We start from the raw sequence: 19,780 nt of genomic DNA on the forward strand, positions 1-19,780 counted from the left end.
TCTGGCAGAGAGTTCCATAATCTCACCGCTCTTACTGTAAAGAACCCCCGTCTGTGCTGGTGTAGAAACCTTCTTTCCTCCAGCCGTAGAGGATGTCCCCTTGTTATAGATACAGTCCTGGGTATAAATAGGTCCTGGGAGTGATCTCTGTACTGTCCCCTTATATATTTATACATAGTTATTAAGTCCCCCCTAAGCCGTCTTTTTTCCAAACTAAATAACCCCAATTCTGATAATCTTTCTGGGTACTGTAGTCCTCCCATTCCCCTTATTACTCTGGTTGCCCGTCTTTGAACCCTCTCCAGCTCCACTATATCTTTCTTGTACACTGGTGCCCAGTACTGTACACAGTATTCCATGTGTGGTCTGACTAGTGACTTGTACAGGGGTAGAATTATTTCCTTGTCGTGGGCATCTATGCCCCTTTTGATGCACCCCATGATTTTATTTGCCTTAGCAGCAGCTGCCTGACACTGGTCGCTACAGGTAAATTTACTGTTAACTAAAACTCCTAAGTCCTTTTCCATGTCAGTCGTCCCCAGTGTTTTCCCATTTAATACATATTCCCAGCCTGGATTTTTCTTCCCCATGTGCATAACCTTACATTTATCTGTGTTGAACCTCATCTGCCACATCCCAGCCCAAGCCTCCAACCTATGCAGATCCATTTGTAATCGTGCGCTGTCCTCTATTGTGTTAACCACGTTACAGAGCTTAGTATCGTCTGCAAAGATTGATACTTTACTATGCAATCCCTCTACAAGGTCATTAATAAATATATTAAAAAGAATAGGACCCAAAACTGACCCCTGTGGTACCCCACTAGCAACAGTCACCCACTCAGAGTATGTACCATTAATAACCACCCTCTGTTTCCTATCACTGAGCCAGTTACTTACCCACATACACACATTCTCCCCCAGCCCAAGCATTCTCATTTTATGTACGAGCCTTTTATGTGGCACCGTATCAAATGCTTTGGAAAAATCAAGATATACGACATCCAGCGATTCACCCCGATCCAGTCTTGAGCTCACCTCCTCATAAAAGCTGATCAGGTTAGTTTGACATGACCGATCCCTTGTAAACCCATGCTGATATGGAGTCATACACTTATTTTCATTGAGATACTCCAAAATAGCATCTCTTAGGAAACCCTCAAACAGTTTACACACAACAGAAGTTAAACTAACAGGCCTATAATTCCCCGGGTCACTTTTTGTCCCCTTTTTGAATATTGGCACAACATTTGCTATGCGCCAGTCCTGGGGAACAGACCCTGTCACTATAGAGTCCTTGAATATTAGAAATAGGGGTCTGTCTATTACATTACTTAACTCCCTTAGAACGCGGGGGTGAATGCCATCTGGACCTGGTGATTTGTCTATTTTGATTTTTTTTAGGCGGCACTGCACTTCTTCCTGCGTTAGACAGGCGACATGTACTGGGGCATTTATCTCATCCTGCTGTATATTACCTGGCATTTCATTTTCCTCTGTGAATACAGCAGAGAAGAATATATTTAATAGATTAGCTTTTTCCTGATCCCCGTCTATAACTTCTCCCTCATTACTTTTTAAGGGGCCAACGCTTTCATTGTTAACCTTTTTACTATTTATATAGTTAAAGAACATTTTGGGGTTTGTTTTACTCTCTTTGGCAATGAGTCTTTCTGTCTCCAATTTTGCTGCTTTTATCTGATTTTTACATATTTTATTTTTTTCCCCGATAGCTTTTTAGTGCTTCCTCACTGCCTTCCTGTTTTAGTAGCTTAAATGCCTTTTTTTTGCCATTTATTGCCCCCTTTACATTTTTATTTATCCACATTGGTTTTCTCTTGTTCCTGACTCTTTTATTCCCATACGGTATGTACCTTTCACAGTGAGAATTTAAGATATTCTTAAAAATCTCCCATTGAGCGTCTGTACTCTTGTTTTTGAGGACATTTTCCCAATTTACAGTGTTAAGGGCTTCTCTTAGTTGATCAAACTTTGCCCTCCTAAAGTGCATAGTTCTTGTGGCTCCTCTAAGAGTTCCCTTATTGAAGGACAAGTTATAATGTATCATATTGTGATCACTATTTCCTAGATGTCCCCTGACCTGCACATTAGTTACTCTGTCAGGTCTGTTGGTTAATATTAAGTCCAGTAGGGCGCCCCCTCTGGTCGGGTCCTGTACCATTTGGGACAGATAATTATCCTTACTTATAGTCAGAAACCGGTTTCCTTTATGAGATTCACAGGTCTCGGTTTCCCAGTTTATGTCGGGATAGTTAAAGTCCCCCATAATAACCACCTCATTGTGATTAGCTGCCTTGTTTATTTGCTTTAATAATTGATCTTCTGCTGCTTCCATTATATTTGGTGGCTTATAGCAAACCCCGATCAGTATTTTATTATTTTTCTTTCCATATATTTCTACCCATAATGACTCCACATTATCATTTCCCTCACATATATTCTCCCGCAGTGTGGCCTTTAGGCTGGACTTTACATAAAGGCAAACTCCTCCCCCTTTTCGTTTTTTCCGATCCTTCCTGAATAGACTATACCCCTGTATGTTAACCGCCCAGTCATAGCTATCATCCAACCATGTCTCTGTTATACCCACTATGTCATAATTTTCTTCAGACATTATTAACTCCAGTTCGTCAGTTTTATTGGTCAGACTTCTGGCATTAGTAAGCATACAATTTAGAGGTGTATGGTTTTTTTCCCTATGAAGCCTATCCCTATTAACTATTATAACCCCTCCCTCTGCTCCACCCCCAGGTACATTTATAAGCCCCAGCTCTCTATCTACACTATCTTCCCCTTCTATATTGTAGTTTCCCTCCCCCCCTTTCCCTAGTTTAAACACTCCTCCACCCTTCTGACCATCTTCTCCCCAAGCACAGCTGCACCCTCCCCATTGAGGTGCAGCCCGTCCCTACCGTAGAGCCTGTATCCGACAGAGAAGTCGGCCCAGTTCTCCATGAACCCAAACCCCTCCTTCCTACACCAGCTTCTGAGCCACTTGTTTAGCTCCCTAATCTCCCGCTGCCTCTCTGGTGTGGCACGTGGTACAGGTAATATTTCAGAAAATACTACCTTGGAGGTCCTTGCCTTAATCTTGCTACCTAAGTCCCTGAAATCATTTTTAAGGACACTCCGCCTCCCTCTCACTTTGTCATTGGTGCCAATGTGCACCATGACTGCTGGGTCTTCTCCAGCCCCTCCCAGTAATCTGTCAACCCGATCCACGATGTGCCGAACTCGAGCGCCAGGCAGACAACACACTGTTCGGCGATCCCGGTCTTTGTGACAGATCGCCCTGTCTGTCCCCCTAATAATTGAGTCCCCCACTACCAGCACCTGTCTGGCCTGCCCTGCGCTCCTCCTTCCCTCCTTACTGGAGCAGACACCCCTCTGGTGGTCAGAGGCAGTGACTTGCTGCAGTACTGCTAACTCTGAACTAACATCCCCCTCATCTGCCAACCGGGCAAACTTGTTGGGGTGTGCTAGATCAGGACTAGCCTCCCTGGCGCTTTTCCCCCTACCCCGCCTTCTAACTGTAACCCAGCTAGCTGCCTGACTGTCCTGTACCTCCATCCCACTATCCTCCCCCACCTCTACCTGCGAGAGAGCTTGCTCAGTGAGCAGCAGACTCCTCTCCAAGTTGTCAATAGATCTCAGTGTTGCCAGTTGCTCCTCTAGACTCAGGATTTGTGCTTCCAAATGAGCAACCCGCACACATCTCGCACAGCAATATGCACCCTCGAAGCGCTGCTCAAGGATTGCATACATTGAGCAAGATGTACACCTGACCGCATTGTCAAACATGGAGGACATCTTGGCAATGGGGATAGCTCCAATAACTGGCAAAAACAGACAGTAAGGCGCAAAATATATATAATTATATGCAATCACAAGGATTTATACTTTACCCTCCTTCTTGCTTTTTAACTCCTTCTTGCTTTTAACTCCTTCTTTGCTTGTAACTCCTCACTTAGAGATGTCACTTAGGAGATTCGCCCCAGCTCAGGATTCGCTTGTGTGTCCAAGCTAAATGCAACTGCAAAAGCCAAGCAAAACTCACAGAGAAGGTTACTTAATTAGCAACACACCTGAAATAGCCCTTACCCTTTTTTATTTTGCTTTTTTCAACAAAACTTTACACTGAACACAACACAAACAAACACAGTGCTCCCCCTTGCAATAGTAATGAATATACTCTCCTTCTTTGCTTGTAACTCCTCACTTAGAGATGTCACTTAGGAGATTCGCCCCAGCTCAGGATTCGCTTGTGTGTCCAAGCTAAATGCAACTGCAAAAGCCAAGCAAAACTCACAGAGAAGGTTACTTAATTAGCAACACACCTGAAATAGCCCTTACCCTTTTTTATTTTGCTTTTTTCAACAAAACTTTACACTGAACACAACACAAACAAACACAGTGCTCCCCCTTGCAATAGTAATGAATATACTCTCCTTCTTTGCTTGTAACTCCTCACTTAGAGATGTCACTTAGGAGATTCGCCCCAGCTCAGGATTCGCTTGTGTGTCCAAGCTAAATGCAACTGCAAAAGCCAAGCAGAACTCACAGTGCCAATGCTGATTGGACCGGATGCAGGGGGGATCCTTGATCTCCCTAACCTGACCATGAACACAATGGAGGACTGTGTCAAATCAGCACAGTCCCCAATAGTTACTTCCACCTGGCCCTGTGAGTCCTTAAAAGATGCAGTGATTATATATGATGTCATATCCCAGAACTTAGAAAAAGGTGGTGTGCTTGACTCTGCAGTCTGGTCAAAATCTCCACATATACAATTTGGGTGGTTCTAAAATGACCAATATGTTTATTCAACAAAGCACCTATATTAAGCAGACTTCAGGGATGAGCACCCATCCAACTCTACAAGTGTCTCAATGGTGTCCATAGAGGTCTTGAAATTGCACGAGAGTCTAAGTAGGTTAAAAGGCAACCCAGCCCTACTGATTCAGTTCCATGGTCAGCAATACATAATTGTAAAATTAGACTTGCCAAGATTGGGTACTTTTACATAGCGGTGGGTTAGGACATATATAGCCATATAGTGTGATGGAATCCCCAATACCTATGCTTCAGATACTGGGCTTTGTTGTTACAATTGCTTAAAAAATCATGGTTAAAATTATTATTCTTGCCATGCTTCTTACCAACCCCCCCTAAAACATAAGCTTCACTCTTTGGTCATTTGAAATGTTGCGCGGTATTTTACGGTAACGCGACAGGATATATTGAAAAAACCCACAGCAGTTTATGTAAGAACAAAAAGTGTGAAATTCATTTATCACAAGTCCTCTTTCAACCATTTCTATCCTATAAAACGATGTCTTTCGCATTCACATCCCAGCAACTTGCAGCTCCAGAGAAATCTAATGATTTGTTAGTTTACCAAGGCTTTCACTGGCCTGAAGTTAACTTTTCCAAGAAGCCTATGTGTAAAGGAGCTGCAGATGGCAAACATACTGAACGAAGCAGAATAAAACATGATATTAAGACTAATTTATTATCTGCAAATTCATGTCATATTATAGCAGGAACATTCTCGGCAAACTGTTCACTTGTCAAATGGCTGTTTGCAGTTGAGCCCACAGCTTTTCAGATCCAATTAGTTACAGAAAAAGCAATCACGGGCGAGACACAGAACCTTCCCATTTGTCTTGTCTTCTGAAGGTTGATGATGTTGTACATGGGGGATAATAGGTGATTCACAGCTAGAAGATATCTACTGATGTGTCTGACATAAAGGACTAATAATGTGATAAGTCCCTTGTCTTTCCTAACAATCACCGTTGAGACACAAAACCTTCCCCATTTTGTGTCCCTTTGCTTCTCATATATGGTACAGGTCTGTATGCACAGGATTCATTCTAAAAGCTTCTCCAATAATATTTTATTTTCTCTATGTTAGCAAATATTTCTTGACACTAGCAGCCTTTCGTTTTCCCTTATGTTATAATTCTGCACCGCGCAGCCTCGTTCATTTTTAAAAAGGCTTATTATTGCATGTTTTCCTACGTTCAGAAGCGGAATTTCATCCCAGCGCACTCGTTATGAAACAAGTTTTTGGAGGTAATTGCCATGGGCTGGACAGGGTGGCAAGGGGGCAATTGCTTCCCAGGTCAATTTGAATACAAGGGCTCTCCCAATTTGACATTTCAGTGTACTCTGGAATGGCAGCTCTAAGTAGGGTTACAAAATATGATGTAATCTGATCCAACACTAAAAACACAACTACTAGCAGGCTTGAGGGGCATAACATACTAGGATGACTACTCAGAAGTCCTCTTCTTCCTCTTCTGGGGCCAACTAGGGACAGTGTTTAGTGGTTTGAGGGTTTAGGCATGAAGGGAACAGGGAGCACGGGGAAAGTGGGCATGAGTAGGGTTGCCATCTTTTCCTTGCAAGAGTGGATATCCTGAAGTAAACTAGTAACAGTGGTTAGAACCATACTTACTCAGTGCTTGTATTTTATCTAAGCCTAGAAAAAACATACACGCATAGATGGATAACCCCCCAAAACTGTTTGGCTTAGTTCATTGGTAAAAATAAATATGTTTTAATAGAATTGTGTTGATGTGGCTTATGCCACCATATCCCTCATTTTTCCACTCCATAAAAATCATTAACACTATACATATGTTTAGATTTACAGTTTAATGAAATACAGTGTAATTGCTGGGTACCTGCCTTATTTATATGTGTAAAAGATACAGTATGTCTTTATCTCAGTCTGTCACTGTGTTGCTTTTTCAGTCTCACTTACTCACACTCTCATTCTCTCACTCACGCTCTCTCACACACTTTCTCATGCTTTTACTCATGCTTTCTCTCTCTCTCTCTCTCTCACATGCTCTCAGTCTCTCTCTCGCAATGTCTCCCTATCTTCCTTTGCCAACCTCTCCCACATTATTATTATTATACTTTATTTATAAAGCGCCAACAGATTCCCCGAGCTCTGTTCTTCAGACTTCTGCTTTAGTACTCCCTAACACTGTGTCCCGGGGATTGATGCTTATCACTGGGATATGACATCATGGAAGCCATGCACACAGCAGGAGAGCACTGAAGCAGAGGTCTGAAGAAACCAACCACAACCTGGGGCACAGGACTTAAAAAGAAGACAGCAGAGGGAGAAAGGTAAGAGATTGGGGAGAAAGTGAGGTAGATTATAATCAGAGAAAATGGGGATGAGAGATAAAGAGAAAAGAGAGAGACAAGGAGAAAGGGAGGATATAATGAGAAAAAGGTTGATGGGGAGATAGTAAGAGAGATAGGGATGGGAAAAGAATAGGAGAGATAAAGAGGAGGGATAAAGTCATGTGGGTGCAATGGCAAGTCAGTTTGTGAACTTGGTGATATAATATGCACCATAATAACTAGATGGAGTTAAATTGTGGTAATTATGTGAGTTGGGCAAGTACGTTTTTCATAGCTGTGCTAGAAGGTGTCCCTGGAATTTTCTTTCAAATGTTGACTATAGAACGATGCTGCATATACTTGCTTTATATCCCAGTACCCAACCTGAACCTCCAGCTCGGCACCTTTTTGGTGGAGCCATCCTTGCTGGTGTATGTTAAATACCAGTGTACCAGTAATAAGATTTCTTAGCCTCTATCACATGTACCCAAAGGTTTTTTTTCTAGCAGGGCTTCGGGGATTCTTCACTATAAGCCACTACTGGTATTCATAAGGAAGCAAATTATATATGGGATACGTGTCACATTGGCAGGGAAAAAAATACTTGGTTGGGAGCCACCCCTAAATCTAAAACTTTCTGAACACAGAATGCCTATATTTAAGAAGGTGCATTGATCGATTAGAAATATTTTCGCACTATTTGAGTTCAACAATAAATGTATTTAAAAGTAAAAAATAAAGAACTTTATTATTTTTTTGTGCATGTTTCGTGTATGTATTGTAAAACTAAAGACAGGGTACTTCTTGCTTTATAAAACCTCAGCATAGAAGAAGGAACCATTATAAACAGCTAATGGCAGATGCTGACGTGTGAGATTAAATCCCATGAATAACTAAACTATCGAGAGAAAGCTTATTTCAAAGCAGAACAAACCCCAACTGCTCACAAAATTGCAAAGTAACAGCAATAATGCCTGCACGTATCTCCCAGCTTGGGAGCACATTAAATCAAGGCTGAATTGTCGGTCAGTCTGGACTCAATCCTACTTAATTATGTCCTTCAAAGGTAATGTACTTTTTTTTGTGTGTGTGTTGGTTATTGTAGCCTTTACTGTGCTGCCCCATGTCTTCGCAGAGGCGTGAGATGTACAGAAATTGTCTGAATCTTGGAAAAATTAAATTTGCTGTTCTTATGAGCAGGAGCAGCAGCAGCAACAGTGGTCAAACATGAGAAGCAGAAAAGAAATCATAACAAGAGAATGAGAATAAAAAATCAGGATTTTTTCAGCTGTCAGATCTTCTATTGAAGGCAGCGTTTGCAAATCTGAATCAGTGAAATGGTCTATTACCAGATCTCGAGACACCCAGAAGGCGGATCTCTTCTATACTCACAATGAGGAAAGAAGAGACAGAAGAAAGGTGTCCTGCATACCAGTTTTCAAATTACCTATATATTTTTTCATCCACACTCTGCGTGTAATGTTCATGTTTTCTGGTAGGGGTTGAGGAGAATGGAAAATAATGGACTTCAAGAACATTTTATGGTTGCATTTTATTGAACTTGTGCAGAGAGACCTTCATATTAAACACATGTATAGAAACAGGTATACCACCCTTACCATCCTTAATCCATAATGTAACATACTAGACATAGGTCCACACGATATAATACTAGACTGTAGTTTATTCCATAATATTGCATATACAATTTTTACCCATACCATAGCTCTCATGATTTCACAGACGGAGCCGAACAAAGGCCCATGTACTTAGTAGCCGAAAACTATACCCATGTGTTTTATAGCCAAAAACCCTGGTTGATATAGTATCATCTCATTGTTGAACTACAGTCCTTAAGATACCAGACTAATGTATATACTGTATATACTACACAGAGTCATCGTAATAGGAAATTTGTGACTGTCAAAACTTTTCATGAGAAGAAATGGTATTCTCTTTTAACAAACTCATTTTCATGAAATAGATCTACTGAAACATGTGCAGCCAGGGAAAGCGTGTATGCCTTTAAACCACTTAGTAAACATGAAACAGTGTATAACGAATGATTCCTTTACGCTGTCTCTAAAGTTAAGGTCAAGGTGTCTTCCGCGTGTCATTTCAATATCCAAAAGACAGATGGGAGCATTAGAGCATGCTGACAGTAGGTTGAGACCTTTTTTCCAAAGACCTTCTGTTTTTGGCTCTTTTCCGTGTTGTCACATTGCATGTATGTGCACATGGCTGGTATTGGCACTTTGTTTAATTTACGCATGTAAATTAATACATTCCTGAGACCTTATAACGGCATTGTAGAAAGTGAGCTGTGTGAAGTAATGTCGTTTTTATTTCAGCTTTCTGTTGATATAGATCGGTAATTCACAATATAATTTGAATTCCCCGTAGTAAGGCACTATATTACATAATCGATTATATCAGATTCCAGCGAAGGAATGGATTTATTGAGTTTCAGCGCAGAAAGGAGTACACATTATATGCATGTGTATTGGTGTTTTTGAGCATATTGTATACATACGCGGCATTTAAAATTTTTCTTATACGCCAGAGACAGTCCATTGTATGCTAATTCAGCCTGCGATTCAGTGTTGTATGGCTGAGTGCTATCACAGATTTTGGGAGGTGGTATAGTCAAGAAACACAAATTAGGAGATTTGCACACATTTTTGAAAATGAACCTTCTAGCAGCTTGAGCGATCAGAAGATAAACACAGAAAAGGTAAGGATAGTGAATAATTCCTTTATTTTTTTCCTCCTGGATTCACAAAGAGAAGGCAATGAATCTGTAGAATTACAATCGGGAATGTAATACAAGGACAGGCAAAGCGTTGCCGGAAGGCCTAGACGAGCAGCTTCCATGTAAAATGCTATCTTTCAGCCCCTTAATACTCATCCTCCATTCTCTTGCTAAAATGACATTTTCATTCAGCTAGGCTAGGTCTGTTTTTTTTTTTTTTGTGTTCTTTTCTGGATCTTATTTTGATTTGTTTAAAACTTTTACCGTATTAACTTTCTTTCCCTGTATGAAGATTGAAAATATCTTGTACTATTCTCCCGAATATTCAGTTAACTCCTTCACTGAAAGTTCAGTTACTATATAAGTGACAATGGCATAGTGATACCAGCATGTCCAAATCTTTACAGTAATATAACACCCTATGTAACACAGATGAGATAAATGGGAGTAATATCAAAAGTTAGGATTTCCTGTAATTTCTAGTTTACAAAAAGAGAAGATTAATATTAGACTTGTGCATTCGTCTTCGGGCGAACATGGAAACGAACACGAAGAGTGCGTTTTTGTGTTCGTTCCGAAGACACGCCGAAGAGAAGACGGCGGCGGTAAAACGTAGGCGAAGACGAAGACACACACCACGAAGATCTTCGTGATTGTCTTCGTCTTCGTCTACCATTCTCCCCCCCTCTTCTAACTTACCGTGGCTTCGCGGCAGTTCCCGGAAGTGGAAATCCGCAGGTTCACCGTCACGGGTTACAGGGCAGTGCAAATGAGCTTATTGGTCACCTACAGGGACCTCCTCTGGCATCAACCAATTGGTTGATGCCAGAGGAAGACCCTGCAGGTGACCAATAGGCTCACTCGCACGGTCTTTGTAACCCCTGACAGCGAACCTATGGATTTCCGCTCCCGTTAACCCCTTCGATGCTGCGTTATCTAACACAGCATCGAAGGGGTTAACGGGAGCGGAAATCCATAGGTTAAAGGGCCGTGCAAGTGACCAATAGGCTCACTTGCACGGCCCCTTAACCCTTTAAAAAACAAAGTTAACCCCTAACTAATTGAACAGGGAGGGAGACCAGTGGGATCTGCCGGGTAAGTTGCAGCATTGAGGTTTTAAAACCCCAATGCTGCAACTTACCCTGCCGATGCCACTGATCTCCCTCCCTGTTCAATTAGTTAAATGTCCGTACGAGCAACTTTATTGTTCGCTCGTACGGACATTTAATTAATTGAACAAGGAGGGAGACCAGTGGGATGTGCCGGGTAAGTTGCAGCATTGGGGTTTTAAAACCCCAATGCTGCAACTTACCCTGCCGATGCCACTGGTCTCCCTCCCTGTTCAATTAGTTAAATGTCTGTACGAGCAACTTTATTGGTCGCTCGTACGGACATTTAACCCGGCACAGACTAACTAATTGAACAGGGAGGGAGACCAGTGGCATCGGCAGGGTAAGTTGCAGCATTGGGGTTTTAAAACCCCAATGCTGCAACTTACCCTGCCGATGCCACTGGTCTCCCTCCCTGTTCAATTAGTTAAATGTCCGTACGAGCGACTTTATTGTTCGCTCGTACGGACATTTAATTAATTAAACACGGAGGGAGACCAGTGGGATGTGCCGGGTAAGTTGCAGCATTGGGGTTTTAAAAGTCTGCACGAGCGACCAACAGAGTGGCTCGTGCAGACTTTTAAAACCCCAATGCTGCAACTTACCCGGCACATCCCACTGGTCTCCCTGTTCTATCAGTTAATAATTGATAGAACAGGGAGCCCAGCGGGATCTGCCGGACAATTACGGCACCAGGAGTTTAACAGTCTGTACGAGCGACCCTATTGGTCGCCAGCAGGGGGCTTGTCTGCCATCAACCAATGGCAGACGAGCCCCCTGCTGACGACCAATAGAGTTGCCCATACGGACATTTAAACTCCTGGCGCCAGAGCGGCTTTAGCCCCGTTTTAACCCCTTAACCGGGGAAAACGAAGAAAACACGAAGAATGTCCGCTAATATTCGCCCGAAGAGAAGACAGGACCAGGCGAATATTCGCGGAATACGAAGTTTTTTTTTTGCCGAAGACGAGCACGAAGACGAACACGAAGAGCCCCCTGGTGCCCAAGTCTAATTAATATACAGTGAGTTTTGCCTACTGGAATGGAATCAGTACCAGAGACAAATATATCATAGATTGCATTGGAAACTAATGGGATAAAAATATATTAGGTCCAGATTCAGTTCTGTTGTTATAGATGAATATATATATACCGTAGCGATCAGCCCTAAAATTATGACCACTGACAGGTGAAGTGAATAACACTGATAATCTTGTTATCATGGCACCTGTCACTGGGTGGGATATATTAGGCAGCAAGTGAACATTTCGTCCTCATAGTTGATGTGTTAGAAGCAGGAGAAATGGGAAGCGTAAGGATCTGAGCGACTTTGATGGCTAGATGACTGGGTCAGAGCATCTCCAAAACGGCAGCTCTGGGGGGTTCCTGGAGGAAAAGTGGTGAGCTGGCGACAGGGTCATAGGCATCACAATTTGTTATAGATCAGGCTGCATAGCCGCAGAACAGTCAGGATGTCCATGCTGACCCCTGTCCACTGCCTGACAATGGGCAATGGACATAAGAACCGGACCACGGAGCTATGGAAGAAGGTGGCCTAATCTGATGAAAAATTCTCATTTTCTTTTATATCACGTGGATGGCCGGGTGTGTCGCTTACTTGGAGAACACATGGCACCAGGAAGCATTCATGGAAGCCCCACCTCGCAATTTACAGGATCTCATGCTAACGTCTTGGTGCCATATATCACAGCACACCTTCAGAGGTCTAGTGGAGTCCATGCCTCAACGGGTCAGGGCTGTTTTTGCGGCAAAAGGGGGACCTACACAATATTAGGCAGGTGGTCAAAATGTTATGGTTGATCAGTGTATCTGGCATTCATTATATGTATCATATGTATGAACGAGGGAAAAAAGGGTATTTATAATCCAGGTTGGTTTCAGACAGGCACTGGCTAAGAGTGCCTTAGGTATAGCATTATAGTCTAACAACCACTTTTACTGCTATCATGGACCGCCAGGGGAGCAAAGATGTCCTCACTATCCCCCATTATACCACTGTGATGAACAACTAGTGGTATTTAACGAGCCTTTAAACTGCCTCAATAGACTTATTTTTGTAGCAAACATTTTGGCTGTTTTTCAAGAGTGAGCGCTCCCTGCCCTTCTGATGAAGTACTAGTGGACCTGGTGTTTTCCTAGGCAGTCGTCCTCAATTGCTTTTGTTATAAATCAATTTAGAGTCATTAAGCGGTGCAGTGGGTTCCAGTAGCTTCCTAATAATAATTATCATTATTACTGATTAGAGTTGTATTATTTGAGCCAGATGGAGCCTCCCCCGCACCTCTTTTCCCCACCCCCCTTCTCTCCACCCTATCCCGTTAGACAGAAATGATTTTGCATTATGGTATAATCAGTTATTATCGAAATAACCAGATGGCCTTGTGACAGGAAATTATACACAGCTAAGATCACTTCAGCACTGTTTGAAAGTGGAAGCTTTATGCGGGTTATACGTTGTTGACAGACAATATTATTATTAGTTATTTTTTTATATAGCGCCATCATATTCCGCAGAGCTGTACAATGGGTTGCTATAAAATACAGGTCAAGTAGTTAAAAGGGGAGTAAGAAGAATTATTTCTTTAAGAAGATTTTTTTATATATATTTTATTATAATTTTACTTTTGTTTGTTGTTTTGTTTTTGCACTGTCCCCAGTACAGTATGGCTCGAGATTCCTTTGAGGGGAGCTCTCATACATTTTTTATGCCAGCGATGTCATGGTGACATCACTGGGTTCTCAATCAGTTTTATTTACTCTTTGTTTATTTCATTTATATTTTTCCCTTAAGTTCTTTTTATTAGTTTTTTTATTTTTTTAAATTTTTTGGGATTTCGGGAGAGAAACAATTATTCTCCCTATCATTCTGAGGGTTGCAAGATTACAATGTGATCATCAAGCAGCACTCCATAGACCAGCATTAAAGATTATTATTATTATTAATATTATTAGTATCAGTAAGCAGGGGGGGGCAATAGGGGAGCCGAGTAGGATCTAGAAAGACCCTGCTGAGGTTCTCCTGTCCTCAAGTGAACTTCCGGTGGGTGTCAGCAGGTGGCTGATTGCATGACCAGGCATTCCTTGAATGAGTGTACCGGTGTGGGGGAGATGTCCCTGCCACTTCAACAAAGACAAGATGTACCTATCCTATGTAACATCCTAATGGGCTTCTTGCTGCAAGTTTTAAGGGCGCACAGGTACGTCCTAAGGGGACTCAGTGGGTCTAAGGTCAAGCTCTCTTGTATAACATTTTTTCACAGATAAGATTTAGTAATGGTAAAGTATTTCTGCTATGTTTAATTTTAAAAACCTAATCCAGTGCAATCAATGCTGGATATCTAGAAAAACAAGAATGTTGAGTTAAAATGCATGGCTTGCAATAATCCCTTGCAGGCCCGGACTGGGACAAAAAATAGGCCCGGGCATTTAAGCCCGAGCAGCCCATATTTATTTATTTATTTATTGTTAAAGCCCACCCTTCATGTACCATCTTTGCATTTACTCATTCACACAAATCATTAACACATTCATTAATGCAGTCTCACAAATCATTCAAGCAATTCATCCACACATGAATTCATTAATTGTCATACGCATTCACACAATTCATCCACACATTTATTCATTCATTCATTCTCATACGCATTCACACTACCCCCTCTCCCCATCTTATCTGCCCCTTCTCACTATGTTCCCCCTTTTCACTATGTACCCCTTTTCACTATGTACCCCCTCTCACTATCTATCCCCTCTCCCCATTTCTCACTATCTAACCCCCCCTCTGCCCCTTCTCACTGCACCCCCCCTCCCTCACCCTACTTACCTTGTTGCCGGAGCAAGCAGCAACTGTGGCCGGCTTCCCGACCCCTTAGAGTGGCGGACCCGGTCGCAGTTGCGGCGGGCTTAAGGGGCAGGTGCCCCTTATGCCCTGCGTTAATGCGGCCGTAGAGACCGCATAGGCCCAGTCAGTTCGGTCCTGACTGGGCCTATTTTAAGGTAGGGGCCTGGAGCTGCAGCTCCATCAGCCCCTAAGTCAATCCGGCCCGGCCCACCCAATGGCCAGTCCGGGCCTGATCCCTTGCGTGGGGTTTTGTTTACTTAACTCAGAAATTGTACAGGTAAAAAAAAAAATTAACAATGCTGAACAAGGCTAAAAAAAGGACATATGCCTGCAAAGAATATCATGCACAAAAAAGATAATATATTCAGTAATTTTCCTTGTCAAAGGGGGTATCAAAATTGGGTAGGTTTATGTTTCCTGGTATATTTTTTTTATTTGGTAACCATTTCAATTGTTTTAGGATCAAACAAAGTTTGATTACCCCTTTGCATTGCAGGTGGGAGATGTCACAAGTCTTGCACTGGACGCTGTTGGGGACCAACAGAGCGCCACTGCCAGAGGTGTAAGTAGCAATGCTATTTCTTTATGAATTAATCTGAGATAGAGATACATCTAATGTATGCCACCAAATTGTTCCACTTTGCACCGGATTGTCACGATTTTGACTGTCCAACTGAGCTCTCCACCATTTGCATCTTTTGAATTCACTCACATGATAACCGCCCCACACTCATCAGCAGCACCTATACATTGTTGTTGCAATGCAATAATGCTCATTATATGATCAATCTAGCAGGGAATTGAGGTTCATCTGCTGTTGCATTTAGGGCCAGATTTACATTTTAGATGCCAATAGGTATTCTGCCAGTCCCGCAAGTGTATCCATAAATAAATAAATAAAGAAATTATTATTCATAAGATTATATCATTGGGACAAATTCAGGGGTCACTCAAAAAGTTACTTATGGAGTAAGGTGGGACATATGACCTTTGTCTAAGATCCAGATATATGATCTAGTTTCCTTTGGTGAAGCAGATTAACTCACAACTGCATACGGTATACTGTATTGTAAAGAGAGAACCACCCCGTTAACATCAGATTAGGATGGAGGAAATCTAACAGGGATTTGGTGCACAAGAAATCGAAATTGCTGAAACAGCAGACTAAATCAATCAGGGGCTGCTGGACCCCCTCCCCGCAGGCAAGCAGCTTCTTTAATTAAAATTTGTATATTGCACTAATAACTTTGCATGTTCATAAGTCTCTGTTATTGATTTAATTTGTCCACTGACTCGGCTGCTAAGGGTCGGAACAGTTCTTGGACAACATGTAAAATTAAGAGAAGCAGTCCAGTGTAAATGGGTTAATTTCCCCCAAGGTCCCTACTGCAGAATCGGGAATTCCTTGCACTGAAGCATTGCTTCTCAAGGCTTATTAATATTCTGCACATGCCAGTTTTGAATGTTGCAAAAACCTATTAATCCAAAAATCTGAAAGCCGTTAATGGATAAATTCCCACATTCGGACAGTACACTGAATCATTCTATTGTAGTCCCTTAACCTCTTTTATATATTATATGTAGGTCTGATATTTCTAACCCTATTGTATATCATCAGTAAACATTTCCTATATTATCTGCTTAATCCCTGTGATATGCCATGTACATACCTGGGAACTTACCAGGGTAGGCTGTCTGGATATCTCCCTCTTTAGTGGGCGTAGTTTTGTAAAGGACAGGGTTAATTGTGTGTGAAGGTGGAGCTAGCCTTTGTAGGGTGGGGCTACCCCAGACAGTCTTAATTGGGCAGGCAGTAGAAGGGAAAAAATGGCATGAAGTGCTGCTTCCCTGCCTGGAGAAAGAGGAAGCTTACCAGGAGACTCAGAGAAGGAGTCCTTGACCCTGGAGACTCTGGGTCAAACCCAAAGAGTTCCCATGAATGCCCATATGCTATAAGGCCTGATGTATATTGAGAAGCAGAAATTATTCTCTAGCTGGACTGCAGAAAAAGACATTAATGTCCCTTAAATTAAACTCAGGGCACATTATTCCTAATAGCAACTGGGTTGTTCGTAAAAAGAAACAGGATTGTCTGGAGAGGGTTGGTGTCTACCTAGTGTGATCCTACTAAAGATCAGCACTAAGCTTTGGGAAAATAGACATCTATCTATTACATCACATGAAAGTGTTATGTACATTTGTTTTACTATATAAGTATATGTATCTTATAGACATATGGATGCACAGAAGGGAACATTATATGAGTGACAGATCAGCATACTGAAATATGTTCCTATACCGTGGGCTTGCAAAGCTTACTGAGTTACATGGATCACATAAACAAAACACACCCTGTCCATATGGGGGCAGTATGCTCCAGAAGCTGAGGCTCTAACAACACCTACAAATGCGAAAGATTGTGGGGGCTGTTTGTGTCAGTGTCATATTTTTGTCATTAAGCTTGTCACCTTATATAAGTAAAACCTAGAGAGGGAGAGATAGAAAACAGCCAACCCTTTCATACTCTGGTACACTTCAGGGCTAATATTTCGAATCAGCCTGTGCCAGAAACAAATTACCATCTGTTTAAATAGTAAATGAAAATCAAAAGAACCAAGCAACGTTTTGACAGTATTTATTTTTGACTGTTAATGAATTTGTTACAATAACAACCAAGATGGATCTGCCTGCTGTCAATTACTTACAACACATATACCCACATCTGCCAGATTCCTTACTTGTTATTTTTTTCATTATTTTACTTAATATGCCATGTAACTACAACAACTTTAACACCATATACAAAAACTTCTGACATCTACATGCCAGTTGGCACTTCAACAGTCGAAATATGACAAGATTTAGTAGTTATGTATAAATTGATCGGGAAAAGGATATAGCTGCCTTGGTTTAATAAAAAGACAGTCTTTTTTTTGACCAGTAAAGAGTATGATGTACCATCACATAAGCTTTCAGGACCTCATAGATCTCTTCTTCTCTTTATCTGAAGAAGATACCGTTGAGGTCCCAAAAATGGATTTCTTTCTAAATCTTAGTCTGTGTTGACCCAATAAAACACATCACATTTGGCTAAAGACTCCAAGCTGAAGCTGAACTGGTGGAAATGGTGATTGTTTTTTACCTCTTTGCACCAAAATTGCCTGTAAAAATTGTCTTGGATCAGGGTCTAGGAGCAAGCTATTGCATTTATCTTCCTTTTAAAGCATAATTTACAGGTATCACTCATAAGGTGTCTAAAATCAGCCACTACTGCCGGTTTTGCAAAGATAGCACCATAGTAGGGATTTGTTATACTTTTTTGTGGCAGAGTTCTGTTCCCTCCCGTCTGCCATGTATAAAAGGTAGCATTATAACTTTTTGGCCAATAACACCTTGAGAACACCAGCGTATACACACTTGACATCTGTGTCACATTGAGATTATATACTGGGTAGCATAAGAGTTTAGGGCCTATGGCCACAGTTAAGCCCATGCCAGGGTCTGTGATACTACAGCCCTTCCAGTGTGAATTAAATGTAACAGTTCAACAATTTTGTACCCATCCTAGTACCCAGTTTCATCCAGATCAGCTCTGGTTTGTGTATATAGCATACAGCTTATGTCATTATAAGGCTACATTTTTCTCCTGCTCTCTCTTCTAGTGACGAAGACGGTGTGTGCTGAGCAGTGTGATGGCCGTTGCTACGGGTCCTACGTTAGCGACTGCTGTCACAGAGAATGTGCCGGAGGCTGTACAGGACCCAGAGACACAGACTGCTTTGTACGTTGCGTGTAATTTGTCTTTCCACCCACTGTAGCTCTCTCATCCAGTGATTTAATATTTTAATTCCTGAGAAATCGGTCTCCTCATCCATTTCCCCCTAAACACAGCCCTCTGTTTCGCTCTTTCATAAATTTCCGACCATTCCTGCTCACATTACCCATCAGCCTGCATTAGTCCTGCCAGATTTTATGAGTTTTACAAATAAGAATTTGGAGATACTTTTGTGCTAATGCATATGATTTTTGGCTTTAAGAACACTTTGCAGGATTAAAAATTGCCTTTTAGCACTGCCTCTTAGAATCCCTTACATTTGCTTCATAAACCACTATTTTCTTTTAAACTTCTTTTGAGAAAGTCCTTTGCACTTCCAGGAATATTTGAGTGACGTACAGGGCCATGCCTTCCAAGTCCAACTAAACTATACAACTAAATGCATTTTCAGTTTGAAGACCAAAATCACACGAAACCTCTGTATCCCAACATAGAACCAAGGGTAAAATGTGGGGCTCTGCAGTGCTTTTAGAGCACAGTGGTTTATCTACCTCCACCGCTGTCCTAGGCCTAGCCTAAGGCAGCACCATTTGCCGCCATCTCTATTTTCTAATGTGTGTCAGTATATAAAGAAAGAGTAGCACAGAAGAATATGCCACTGGAAATTCAGGGTATTGGGCAAGGTCTATAAACTCTTAAAGGCTCATTGGGGTAACTTAGATTATTTAAGGCTGGCACCAATTACATCTGTTGCTTGGATAGCTGATTTAGTGGGTTTTGGCAGCTAGAAAATATTTAATTGTATTATTACTGATCTGAACTTACCACTTAAGCACTGCTTAGTCGTTCTTTTTTCATTCTGTGATTATGTCATACTTTTGGACAGCAGAGATGTTCTGCCTTGTGACATTACTCTGATGGAGACAGTACGACAACACGTCAAGATGTACTGCTGTGTTATGCAGTTCCAAATTTTGAGCAACGTTTAGGAGAATCCACTTCTCTTTTTGTCCTGTCAAGGGTATTCCATGAATACTATATATACATTCATATAGGATACTGTATCAGGTCCATAGTCTTCCAAACTCTGTGCACCAAATATAGATGCAAACTTTC

General features: G+C 41.6%; 1 protein-coding gene across 1 annotated transcript in view; it reads left to right on the top strand.

Annotated features, from left to right (window-relative positions):
- Positions 1 to 19,780, top strand: part of LOC149282405 (receptor tyrosine-protein kinase erbB-4-like) — a 174,723-nt gene that overhangs the window by 74,565 nt on the left and 80,378 nt on the right. The window contains exons 5-6 of the mRNA XM_089498277.1: positions 15,386 to 15,451; positions 18,552 to 18,670. Coding sequence (XP_089354403.1) covers positions 15,386 to 15,451; positions 18,552 to 18,670 — 185 coding nt within the window. The remainder of the gene's footprint in view (positions 1 to 15,385; positions 15,452 to 18,551; positions 18,671 to 19,780) is intronic.

This window comes from Sceloporus occidentalis, unplaced genomic scaffold (assembly GCF_023333645.1).
Source record: "Sceloporus occidentalis isolate IW3139 unplaced genomic scaffold, rSceOcc1.0.p SCAF_117, whole genome shotgun sequence".
Classification (NCBI taxonomy): domain Eukaryota; kingdom Metazoa; phylum Chordata; class Lepidosauria; order Squamata; family Phrynosomatidae; genus Sceloporus; species Sceloporus occidentalis.